The sequence below is a fragment of the Lathyrus oleraceus genome, chromosome 4 (assembly GCF_024323335.1).
Source record: "Lathyrus oleraceus cultivar Zhongwan6 chromosome 4, CAAS_Psat_ZW6_1.0, whole genome shotgun sequence".
In the NCBI taxonomy this organism is placed as follows: Eukaryota; Viridiplantae; Streptophyta; class Magnoliopsida; order Fabales; family Fabaceae; genus Lathyrus; species Lathyrus oleraceus.
In genome coordinates this window covers 488,968,703-488,982,648 of record NC_066582.1, presented here as the reverse complement: position 1 = coordinate 488,982,648, position 13,946 = coordinate 488,968,703, and the positions used below count along the sequence as shown (strand labels likewise).

At 36.0% G+C, this 13,946-nt stretch overlaps 1 protein-coding gene across 4 annotated transcripts in view; it reads right to left on the bottom strand.

The window, feature by feature from the left end:
- LOC127076524 (NADH dehydrogenase [ubiquinone] 1 alpha subcomplex subunit 2) overlaps positions 1-13,946 on the bottom strand; it is a 159,080-nt gene that overhangs the window by 119,797 nt on the left and 25,337 nt on the right. The window contains exon 2 of one of the 4 annotated variants that reach the window (XM_051018200.1): positions 1,133-1,225. The exons of 2 other annotated variants lie outside the window; for them this stretch is intronic. In XM_051018200.1, coding sequence (XP_050874157.1) covers positions 1,133-1,218 — 86 coding nt within the window. In that variant the 5' untranslated portion in view covers positions 1,219-1,225. Of the gene's footprint in view, positions 1-193; positions 280-1,132; positions 1,226-13,946 lie in introns of those variants that run through there. One more of the 4 variants, XM_051018201.1, reaches the window with a different exon arrangement.

Below are 13,946 nucleotides of genomic sequence, written 5' to 3'. Positions count from 1 at the left end.
AAAAGGAAACTATAAGAACAAGTAAATAACCTATTTCTTCTAAATTGTCATGTAAAATGTGCTCACAATGCACAACCGAGAGCTTCAAATTAAACTCAAAATAGGTTCACTCTTGAAATGACCAAGAAGAGCCACACTGGAATAACAAGTGCAACATTTATTCCATTTCAGACAATGAATAAAATGAGTAATATCAAGCTTTTACCATATCTTCAAGTACCTTTGAAATTTGTGGCTCTGTCATACCTTCCAGTTTAATGCCTTTTTCAACGCCCAAATCTGGTATTAATGAACAAATTACAGTGTTCAAACATAGAAAACCAGTACAAAATAATGAGAATGAAAATGATGAACTATAATCAGAAAAGTTTGCCAAATATACAATGACTTTGCAGAGTAAGTAAACCAAAATCGACATTATAAGGTAATTAGTATTCTATTCGCAGTCTAGGCCTTTGACGATAAACAAATTAATAAAAAGTAACAATTGCAACAGAATTGACATTATAATATGCACATCTTATGATATCTTTTTTTTTCTTAATCCAAGTTGGGTCATGTTAAGAGCAAAGTTCTTCTAGCTGAATTTGAGATACTGTTTGAAGGGAATAAAAGTACTCTCTGCCACTCAAAACAACACATTTGTTGTGCGTAAAAGTTAAAATTGTGATAATATTGAAATTTAGTTCCGTGCACACTATTGATAATGCTGATTAGCTTATTTTCAATGCCAATGTGCTAGTGTTAATTTTCTAAAAATCGTTGTTATGAAACCGAAAGGGAAATTCATGTGAAAGATAAAATAGAAAGTGAATGCAAAGTACAGGGCGAGAAATTTGAATAAAAAATGATGGAAATTAAGAGATATGATAGTGAGATACCATATCTTTCCCATAATTGGGGTTCAACTCCACTGCATTCACGGATCAATATTGGCAATTTCGGGTTCAATGTCTTTAGCTTCTTGTAATTCTTTTCAACAAATGCCCTAAGAAAACAAAAAGTAATAATAATTATAAGAGCTCATATTCAAATATGCAGTAGATTTAGGCAAAAAGCAAACAAAAGATATATAAAAGATTCAACTTTTAAATTTTGGTCCGAAAAATGAAAAAATATATATATCTCTAACCTTGCGGATGAGCTTGCAGGTGATGACTGACACATTAAAAACCGAATCTCTTTTATGTTCTTTGAAAGATGTCCTCTCCATGCCATTGCTTTCCTGGATATAAGTTAAAATATTTGTGAGAATTTACCTCGTCACAAGGCATGGAGAAAAGGAGGTAAAGACTAACAATACAATCTAAACAACCAACCACTGGCAGCTAGTGGTAGTCTGACTGGAAAAACATACATATAAACACTACTCTACATAAAGACTGAAATTTCAAAGTTGATTTGAATGGTATATGTTGTTTCCCATGAAGAACCACACACTGGATAACTTTTCCAACGAAGTGGCCACAATTTGACCAATTTGACCTTATGCTTAACAACATATGAGTTTATCACTGTTAGTGGCTCAGCAATACTGAGGGACTACTACAATTGCAAAGATGCAGGGAAATCGGTATCAACCTTATGCACCTTTACTACTACAATAAGCAAATTGATAGAAAAAATTGTTATCATGAAGGTCGGTGTTAACAATGGCCAAACCCCATAAAACCGTCATATAAACACGCAATGGCGAGTTACAGCCTATGGTTCCGCCATGGCGGCCATCCCTTTACAGTTTCCATATGGCAGTTATCAAAAGTAAAACAACCGCCGCACAATTCCTCTATGGCCACAATCTAACAACACTAATGAAGCTAGACTCCCTATAATGAAATAGAATTGAATATGCCATGCAAGTGCAACCATATGATATCCTTAAAAAGACCTCAACTATGTGTTTAGCAGTAGAAGTATTCCTAAAGAAAATTAAACAAGCATAATTTGAGCAAATAGTAATCTTAACTCATTATCTCATTTTCGTTTAATTTAATAGTAGAGCTCAATACTATGTTATAGTAAGGAACTAGCACATACTTATTTAGATTTGTGTTAAAAGCTAAATCTCAAAAGAGAAATAGAAAGTGGCTGAAGTTGATAAAGGATCGGAATTTGAGGACAATTATTATGAGTAATCAAAAAATAAGAATTTAATTTCCACGAACATGCTAAGATTATTTTGACTGAATCCGAAGTATGAAATCCTCAAAAGAAAAAGCATTTGGGGGTTCGTTGAGATTTCAATTATGTTAATTCAAGCTAAACCCTAGTATTGTCTTTTTTTCTTTCAAGGTACAATTAACACAACGCACTAAGACCTAGCATTCACGAAAGAATCCACGCATAATACCAAAATCGAACCTCTCAATAGCACCAAAACTCTAAACCTAGTTGCTTATTATCATTCACGAAAATGAATCGAATCATTGTGATGAGAAAATCAATTTCAACATTTTCCGCAAAAACGAGACATTAAGTGACATTGTTATATTTTTTATTGCGCAAATGCGTAGAAATATTAACAATGTCTTTTTGAAAAAAATTATTTTAATATACATTATTTATATGATCAAACATGTGATATTTGTTCAAATATATATTAAATTTTATTTATAATATGTAGTATTATGTCAATGTTTGAAAATTAAAATAGATATATTATTTTTGAAGTTGTCAATAAAAATGCATTATTCAGCCTATAAAAATATATAGATTAAATAATTAAAAATTGTATCTCTCAATTTACTAAACAAATAAACATAAACATAAAGATTAACTCGCTCTCTCACTCTCTCTCTCTCTCCTCTCCCCTCTCTCTTCTCTTCCCCCTCTCTCTATCTCCTTTTCCCTCTCTTCCTCTCTCTCCCTCCCTACCTCTTCCTCTCCCTCCCTACCTCTTCCTCTCTCTCTCCTTCCATCTCATATATGAATGGTGTAGTTGAGAGTAACCTAAATTTTAAAAAATAATAAATAAATAAATAAAATTAATATTCAAAATAAATGAATTCATAAATATTCAAAATTAATCTATACATAAAAAACATAAAAATTGGAAAGAAACAAAAACTGAAACATATTAATGCAAGAAAAAAAATTTAAGCAAAAAGAAATAAAAAAGAGATAATAAATACTGACAAATTCTTTGATACTCATGATAAGTAATTGAGTATCGTTACCTTTAGTGAAATTCGATTTAAAATATTAATTTATTTTTAAATAAAATAAATATCAAAAGTGATATTGTTTAATTAAATGAAAGTATTAGTACTCAATTAAATTAAAGTGTTCTAGAGTGTTTCCCATGAATAGTATTGTTGGTATAAAAATAAAATAAAATAAAAGATAATAAATATAATTATTTGTATAAATTATAGCATCTTTGTGTATTTTATATTTTAGAGAGAGAATTAAATACTTCAGAATATACAATTATTATTTAATTTTTTGTTCTTACTAATGATTTTTTAACTTGATCTATGCACGTGTTGGTGCTATGAAGTACAATATGTTGTTAAATTTCTCATTTACCTTTTAAGACAACAATAATCTAAATTTCTCAATTTTGTTAAATTTTTGTTCTAAGTTGTGATGACAAAATAGTTTGAGTTATAAAAAAATACTGATATACCATAACTTTGTCAGAAATATTATGAGGTACATAAATCTGAAGAATTTTTTTAACAAATATTCATCTAAATACATTTTTCTTTTATTTTTGAATTATATCACGAACAAAACTCTGTAATTTACAGCAAGGGATCACGCTAAAAAGACCGGTTTAATTACGGCCCAATTTAAAATACCCTCGAACGGAAAGCGAACAGGTTGAGGAAGTTTTATTATATATTATGACTAATGTTTAGTCTAGTCGTGATCACTTTTTCTACTTTCTCTAAATCATCTTTTCTGAATTTTCTTCTTCTTTCTTTCAACAAAATTTCATTTTGCAATCATGGATCCTCTTCTCCCTGTTACTGCACCCTCTTCCCCACGTAGCTCTCATCCACCCTCTTCGCCACCCTCTTCCCCACGTAGCTCCCATCCACCCTCTTCCTCACCTTTTTCCCCACCCTCTTCCCCACGTAGCTCCCATCCACCCTCTTTTCCACGTAGCTCTCATACCCTGAACACTGGCACTGGCGGGCAGATAGCGGCTAAAGAAAGACCCACAGAGGAGTCACCGGTAGAAGGCGGCAAAGCTTTCAGCATTGACAAGAAGTCAATGTCAAGAAAAAGAACCGAGTCACACGCAGAAACAGAAACTTCCCAGCATTCATAGTCTAAAGAAAGACCCATCAAAGAATCAACACGGGAATCCCATCCCTGGCATTGGAGAATCCCAAAAGAATTCAAAATTCCCAGCACTGTCGAAGACTCGCCGTCTAAAGAAAGTTCTTTAAAAGATTCCCCAGATAAATGCGACCCTTCCAACATTGACAAACACTCTGCCTTTGTCCATCAGAGATTCCCCTAAGAAAATAAAAAATTTCAGCGAAAAGTCACCCATAGATGAGTCATCGGGAAAAGACGTTGAGCAGTCATCGTCCACCAGCAAAGAGTATTCCCCAACAGACGAAATTTTCGACGTCGACCAGTCATCGGGAAAAGTTGAAACTTCTGATGGCAAGAAGTCCTGCCAAAAAGGCAAAAGTTCCGACGACGGCGAGCAGTCGCCGGGAAATGAAAAATCCACCAGCAAAGAGTATTCCCCAACAGACGAAATTTTCGACGCCGAGCAGTCATCGGGAAAAGGAGAAACTACTGATGGCAAGCAGTCCTTCCAAAAAGGCAAAAGTTCCGACGTCGAGCAGTCGCTGAGAAATGAAAAATCCACCAGCAAAGAGTCTTCCCCAAAAGGTCAAACTTCCGGCGAAGGGACCCACCATGATATTGATAATGTCTTAAAAAGGATGCAGTTCAATGAATTGTTTTCCGACTTAACGTGCAAGTTTTTTCTGGCCATGGGAGGGTACATTGCATTTGCTGTTCAACAACATGGTTAGATTACCGCTGCAAAAAACCAAACCATTATGCTCTGTATTGAATTAGTGGGTTTTTTGGTACATTCATGGTTCGTGAAGGAGTACTCCATCCTTTCTTTTAGTCACATGTCATCGAAGTTTCCATGGAACATCATATCCAACATGGTCATTTGCTGTGATATAGCCGCAGTTGCGGGGAAAATATTCTCCGGTAATTTGTTTGCAGGTCTGTTTGCTGCTGAGTGGGCAAGGCTTTTTATCATCTTTATGTATAAACAGTGGCAGGTAATAAAGCTATTAAAGCGTGATCAATCTTAGTTTAGGCGTTCACATTTGTAATAGCTGTCTTTTATATGAAAACTATTAAAAGTAAAATTATGGGGACAATAATATGTATTAGTGGAGCAGTGTCCATAGTATTGTTGAAGGGTCCAAAATACTAAATGTAGAAATTATACCTTCAAACTCAATTATGCCTTTGCGGATGTTTGTTTCTCTGGAAGTAATTTTCATGGTCAACTTTGGCACGTATTTAATTTTGCGTGTCAAGACTTTCCTATCTATTATGTATTTTTAATTATAAATGCATGTAACCTAAGTGGCTATATAACCGCTTATTTATAATAATGTTCTATAATAAATATAAAATAAAGTCAAATTATATATATATATATATATATATATATATATATATATATATATATATATATATATATATATATATATATATATATATATATAATATATATATATAAATATAAAAGTTCTTTGAAAATAAATATAAATTTTTGATTCATGTAAAATTTTATAAAGGTGATTTAAGATTATGAAAACATGTATCTCAAAGTAAAATGCCACCAAGGGGCTCAAACATTGCCTCCTATCGAGGTCTTCCAGCTAAGAAAGCGATAAAGTACGAGAAAAGGAAAAAATTACCACACGGATAAAGATCCGAAGCTACAGCAATTAAAGGAGTAAGAAACCCAGGGATCTCCCAAGCTAATGCCATCAAAGAAAGTGAGTCAGTACAGGTAATCGGAATGAAACCTCCAGGGGGTATCCCACAAATAAAGTGGAAAATCACGCAAGTTATCCCTGCAAAAGTCATGTGAGCCTTCACAAAAACTCAACAAAAGGGTTAGTGAAACACCATAAGCATTTTTTTCATGGATAACAGTATGGTTTCAGAAACCTCAAACCCTGTGGCATACACTTCCGAAATTAAACGATTAAGCATTCAAGGCATTATTTATACATTCATACATAATTATGAACCCGTGGGCAAAAACCTAATGAAATTCATCCATCATACCTCAAACATTCAGAGTATTCAACTTCAAAGAAAAAGGTAATGGGAATAAAGGCAAACCTGATTGGAGAGCTTGATTGAAATTGAGTTGCACCCGTGAGGTTTACAAAACAATCTTTAGGGTTTATGTGAGGCAGAGGTGATTCTGTGCAGTTGAGTTCCCTTCAGGGTTTGGAGGCTGCTCTGAACTCTGTTAGCTCTTCTCTCACTATCTTTTTCCTCAGGGTTTTGTTCCAAGGAAACCTCAGAGTGATTTTGCTTCTCCCCCTTTCTCCAGTAAATCTCCCAGTGTAACTCCAAGTGTGTTTTCCTCTACTGAAACTTCAGTATTTATAGACTGATTTTCGTGGGTAGTGGGCTCAAATGAGGGAGACCCAAGTCCAAAAAAATTTGTTATATTTTATTTATTTATTTAATTAATTTTATTTATTTATTTATTTTTAACTTTTTTTTTCAGGGAAAATGAAGGGTAAATTTTGGGGTATTACACTCATCAACCTCACTTGATCTGATAATGTATGTTACAAGCCTCTACTCCTACTAATTCATTTCTCCTGTACTACTCCAATGAGATAGAACCATTAGCACGAGATTGTCTTACTTTTATCCTTACCTCCATTCTTAAGAGTAACTATCTCCCTGATCCCCATAGACTTGATTGGGCTCTTTCTTTCGTCACCTTCCATTGTGATACTCTGATTCCAATAGTGGGACACATGGGATTCCTAGGCACTACTATTTAGCTGACAATCCACAAAGAAACACACTTACCCTCCAGAGTGCCTACTGTCCAAAATGGTACTAGAACCTTGTCGACTTCCATTAGTAGAATAACTTCCTTGATGACTCACAAAAGTTTAGAATAAGACCAACACTCTTCAAAAGATAGGTATCCAGGAGTTACATTACCACAACCATAAAAACATAGAACATCCAAATTCATCACGTGTTCGATGCAGCTAAACCAAATTAGTTTGACAATATCCGGTTCTGGTTACTATATTCCATATCAAATCCTCTTGTGGGGTTTTGATTCACTCAAGATTTCTCCCGACACATAATCTCGACCAATAACAAAGTAACATCGTCAAGGAACTTTAAATCATCAACGAGACACCACTTCTAAGGAACTTAAGCAATCTAGAGTGTAACTATGAATGTCCATACACCTCATAGAGTCACACACGATATTTCACACATATCTAGCGACAATGTATCACTTCGTATCCAAAATCATTCATTTCAATCGTCCTGTCCCATCTTCCATGATCTTAGCTCATGCTCTTAGTAATATACAATCCGAGTTACATGTTTAACTTCAGGAATATCTGATTCTCGTTCCTCCTGGGAAGTATAATCCATGAATCCTTCCGATAGGGTAGAGTATCATCGTACACATCCATTACCACTCTCGGGGAGTCTACATCTAAGGCTATGAATCCGAATGAATCAATCAATTTCATACCATGACCAACCACTTCACACCTTATCAATATATACCATATACCTAACTAATCTCTTCCAGATCACCACTTAGTAGGTCTCTTCGACAATCACTCCTTATGGTTCTCATTATCTGTAATAATGATACACCCAAGAGTTACTCCCACCGAATATGGTTCACTAGGTTGGTTCCCCAAACATATGACTTCTATGATATCTCTACAGATGGCCAACTACACATTATACCTTCAGAAATCCCAATTTCAAAACTACCAATCTGACTTGTGGTGACTTGTAACTCCATTCTCAATTTGTACATCCACAATGATACACTTATGACATTTAAGACACCCTTAGCTCCAACACGGTGTGAATGTTTATACTCCACGACCAACCAACCAACCAAACACTTCTCAAGAAGATAAATAACAACCAGACTTCCAATAAGCCACTACTACTCTTACAATCCAAATAAAATGCACTTAAGATGAACCTTATCATTGCCACACACTTATGACTGGAATTCTCTTCTAAACCAATACCTACTACACCCTTCATCATACTGGGGTTACTTGTCTAGATTACTTTCCACGAATAATCCTCATTGTCTCCCAAGAAGCTCTTGCAACATAACATATTCCACATCCTACACTTAGTCCACATGCTCCAGCTTGGTTTGTCTATCATTAACTTAACTTCTTAGAATACAAGACTCACTACTCAACAAAATGTGTGTTACTTCGCATCCATCTCAAGACAAGAAATCCACTACACTTGCTTGTGACCATAATGCTACTATCACATACTTCTCTTAATACCAAGGTATAACTTCCTCCACTCCACTACATACTCTAGAAACCCTCGATGCGAGAAATCATCAACTACAAGCCTATAACTTCGTCTTAATGAATCTTAATGGTCCCATTGTACCTTTATCTAAAATGTACCCCATTACAACAGTTGTATTGCAACATCCACACTACTTCCACACTCGGTGTTCACTTGTCTTCCTATGGTAATTCTCTCAGTTCCAATTACAAAACCATTCTACTAGAATTCCTTAAATCCAACTTATTTGCTCTTCTCCTCAACCATGTCTCATACAACCAAAACTCACTGGGGCTTCCATTACTATATAATGTGCGTTATCTCTCTCCAACATAAACTCTTATAATTGATCCTTAGGTAACTTATCATTCCATTACAGTTTCTCACTAACACCAAACCTCTGACTAGCTATCTTGAATCCGATCTCCCTCCTAAGAATGAACCTACTTGGTTTATCTTCTAACCGCCATTTGGTCCATACATGTTTCACTTGGAATAGGCAGCCATGTCCTCGAGTCTCTCCTTAGACTTCACCACTACTTTAGGCTCCCAACAAAACTGAGACGTCCTTATCCCTCAAGTCCTTAACCACTTGCAAGGTACAATTCCAAATATATATATACTCCATGAAGTACTCTCGTTCTTCCAAAATATTTTAGTGGCCTTAGAAACTGAAACACTAATACACTACCTCACTTCCAGACCTAATGACATATGTGCAACATAACCATCCTTTCTCCTTCACCATATGGAATTACTTACAATACTTATTCCATGTCAGTGAGTATATCTTACTCCACTAGCAATTCACACCTTTCTCAAAGCTCTAACAATTCATCCAATAGAGATCCTCAACTTCTCAACTCCGTTAACACTGCAGAATCGCTTGAACGATACACTACTCTTCAATTCCATAATACCCAAATCATAATTCCTACTGAAACTTACAACTGAGCTATCCAGTTCTCCTTACTTTCAAACTCTTGGCTTGAGCCTATCCTCAAAGCACAAGTTCAACCCACACTTCGGAGTCCTCGTGGTCGCTCAACCATGATCCTACCTGTAGCACCTCAAATTTGCACCTACCTTTTGTACATACATTCTCATATTAGGTCATAGCATTAACATGGTCCACTGCATAACATTGCATTGTCCCTTTTGCCCAAGTGCAAGCCATTCAGAAGAATTAGGTCAAACTGGTCAGAAGATCAGTCAGTCAAGCAAGCAAGTGCATTTTCTAATGAGACAAGGCCCTAGGGTTGTTCCAACATGTTCACATGACCTAGGGGTCCTTTTGGAGTGTTTTGGTCAAGGATTGGATGCTCAGAAGTCATCAGTCAATGTGCAGTCTACCAAAAACCCTAGAAAGTCAACTGTTGGTCAACTATGCATTTAATCAGTGATTTGATGGTGGGAATTGGTTTGAGAGGGTTCCTTCATGTCCATATAGGCCTCATATATCATGTCAAACATCATCATGGAAGAATTTGAAGCCAGACAAGAAATTTCCAAAAATAGAAAGTTGACCTGTAACTGGAATTTGCCAAAAATGGAAAGTCTTGATCCTCAAACTTACATCATGATACAAGCTTCAAATGAATTTTTGCCCAACATGAAAGTTTAAGATCTTGTTCTCCCATTTCCAAAAAGTCCAAGAACACTCAATTCCCATGTATGGTTGGCAAGTTATGATCAAATCATTTTCAGAAATTTTTGAACTTCAAAAGGCCATATCTCTCAAACCATTTGGCCAAATTGGGTGGGGTTTTTTGCTACAAGTCACATTTGATGCCCTCTTTCCAAATATGTCATCACCATTTACCAAAACTTCACCAATCAAAATGGCATTTTTGAACTAGCATGAATTAATTTCAAGTGAGGTGGAAAAATGACTTTGCAAAATAACCACTTCCAGCCATTTCTACCAATTGGAAAAGTTCTGAAATGATATTTTGGATTTGTTTTAAGCCCAAATTCGAGCTGTGGCCATGCACATACACCACTTAAGTGGAATTTCACAATTTTGTCAAAAACATGTCATTTAACCAAATTTGGATTACCACCTAAACTAATCATGTTTAGAACATTAAACAGCATATATATTCTTCAATTTCTCTCTGCAGAAACCCTAGCAGCCACATTCAAAACAGAAAAAAGTTCATTTCTCTCAATTGCTCATTCTTCCATTTTTGAACTTTCTGCAAAAATCTTCAAAGAGCATAAGCTTTGGTCGAGGGTTTCATGATCTACCATCATCTTGGTACCATTTTCAAACCCCATTTCTCAACTGTAAGCAAAAGAGAAGAACTGTTTCACCAAGAACACATCCATGGCAGATTTGGTTAGAGGTCATTTCAAGCTTTGCTGAGCTAAACTTCTTCAACCATCCATCATTACAAGCTTGAGTGCACATCTGTTTCGAGCAAAAACTACCAAACAACACTTGAATCACGACTGCACTTCAATCTTGGTCAGCTTTTGAATCTCCCATTTCTTAAAACTATGCTATGCTTCGTATAGATCTTTTCTTGCTGGTCATTATGAGCTTTGAGTTGACAAAAATGGTTGAGTATTTACAAAGATATATTGATTTGAAACTTGGTGTTCATATTTGTTTCTACTTGATTCTTCCATGATAAGTAGAATTAGTGAAACTGGTTGTTGAAATGTTGATGAGCATTGTGTGCTGGTTCGAATGCCATGTCTAATTTCATTTTCTGGGCCAAAATATTTTGCACGATTTTGGAAGATGATGAAGATGTCCTGTAGCAAACCCTAGGTTCATCCTCTGCCCAGATTTCATGTGAAACGTGTTTGTTTGTTCTTCATGTGTATGGAATCACTGTTTTATCAGCATGTAGCCAATCAGAACATTGCACGTCCCTAACCAATGCGCAACGTTTCATTTAAATTTCTATCTATTTACGCTTCTGCCACTGCCGTGCCACTTGGTCTTATTAAGTCATGTTGTTTTCAATATTTATTTCATTTGGATGCTCAATCTTACAAAAATCATAGCTCATCCATTGTTAATCCAAAATTCATGAAACTTTTTGCATTTTGTTCATCTCAATCTCTACTTATTTATCATGATTTTTCCTGAATTTTTTCATGAATGGATTTTTAATGGTGCTAGGGTTTATGACATGTGCTCATTTTTTGTACCTTTTGCCAAAACATTTGTGAAATGATGATCCTTTGTCCAATGGCTTTGAAATCTTTTGTGCTTAAACTAGACACATTCATGGTGATTTTGGTTTATAGTTTGTGAATTTATCATTTCTGGTTTGAGAGTTATGATTTTTTGAATTAGGGTGTGACAATTTGTGTCACACCATTGATGTCCAACTTCATGATTTTCTTTACCATGCTTCTTGACCTCAAATTGCTTTGAATTTTGGCATGATTGACCTTACGTATGTCTAGTTTACATGTGATTTTTCTTGGAATTGTTTGTGGCATTTCCTAATTGTTTGAGATTTTTCTCCCCTGTTTGGTCTTATGTTGACTTTTTATGACACATGTTCCCATTTCATTTGTGAAATTCTCATACTTTATTGGATGGACATGAAATTGGATATGTGATTAGTAGACATCTTAAGCTTTGCCATGGTTTTGATCCCATTCATTTCTCATATGCTAGCACTGATTTATGATTTTTTCAAGTTGATGCATGTTTGGTTGACTTCTTTGAGCATGTTTAAACTTTCCTTGCCTTTCTGATTTTCATTGACCAACTTGCCTTAATCCAAATGAGTTGAAATTTGACATGCATATCATTCTATGGATTATGTTTGATCATGATTTATTTGATGATTTTTTGGAATGTTTATGATTGGTTTTGACTTAAGTCTTGCTGTTGACTTCTATGAGCTTCCATATGCCATGCTTTGACTTAATTTGTTCATGAAATGATGATGATGATTGATATGATTGTGGAACCAATTGAGTTTGTTTCTTGATTGTTTGAAATTGATTTTGGACACTTGCCTTTTGCTGTTTTGACTTTCTCATCCCCTTTTGACCCTAGGCTTGTCCTAGTGGTCCTGTTACTCATGTTTGAGTTCATTTTTTCAGGTTAAGCAACAATTACCCAATGAGATCAATACAAATTGATTGATGCTTGTTTGATTATCATGACTAACTTGTTTGTTTTGTAGGTTGCTTGGCTCACATGCCTTGAGCCTTGTGCATTGCACATTTGTCTGCTTGTGTTGACTGTTAACCTTTGTTTCATTCTGATTTAACTTTGACTTGTGTACTAATGTTGTCTGACTGGTTTCAGGTACTTTTAGTTGCTTTTAGTTCCTTGTGAACTTTGCTTTGCTTTGCTTGATAAGCAATTTGCATTGAGGTATACCTTCTTATCTTCATGTAGTCTGGAAGACCTGGCCTGTTACTTGGCCAGGCAACTGTCTGAAGTCCTCCTTAAGAGGCAATGTTTGTGACTGTTTAAAATTGTCCCTGTACATATTCAAAGACCTCCTAAGTGAAGAGGCAATTGGCAGAACCCAAGGGATATGCAATCTATCCCCTGCTATTCTGTGTGTCACTCACCTTGCTCACACTACCTGTGTTGATGCATAGTGAGTAAAAACCCAAGATCTATAGAGTCTAACTTGTGGATAGAGTTCCCACTTTCTGAACTCCCCCACCTTCTGATATTCAAATGCTCTCCCTGACCAGGGATAAGAGCAATGAGGCACACCCCTCATCTCCTTTCATCTGATTCACCTTAGCCCCTCAATGGCAAGGTTAAGAGCACCACTACCCAGTTCCAGAGGTTTGTTTGTTGAGGTTGATATGACCCCTCGACTAAAACCTAACCTTGTTTGAGCCCATTGCTTGTGTATATTGTGTGCTACTTGTGTTTGTGTGTTTGTTTGACTTGCTTCCTGTGCAAGTTAGGTTTAGTTTAGACTTGCTTCCTGTGCAAGTTAGGTGTGGCTTGCTTCCTGTGCAAGTCATGTTTAGGATAGGCTGGCTCCCTGTGCCAGTTAGCTAGAAACCTTAACTTAGGGATGATTTTGCATGATAACATCTAGGCTCGAGTCGTAGTCTCCCTAGTTGTGTCTCCCTCTGTTATCTGGTTAGGCTAGTCCTTTTTCCCTGCATAGGGGAACTACGTCGCCCTGATCCTCATACCAGATGAGGTACGTAGGCAGGAGATGAGCTGACCTCTCCGGGCGCCCTTTTGTTTTGTTTGTGTGAGTTGTTTCTCCTTTTCTGGTTGGAGTCCGACGTAAGTCCAGCGATTGGCAGTTGGTTTCCTGTGTGTGTTTGTTGGTTCGGATGCTGATGTAAGTCCAGTGATTGGCATTCAGGCTCCACGTTTGCCTTTGTGTGTTTGTTTGTGTGCGTGTTAGTCGAGCTACGAATGCTTT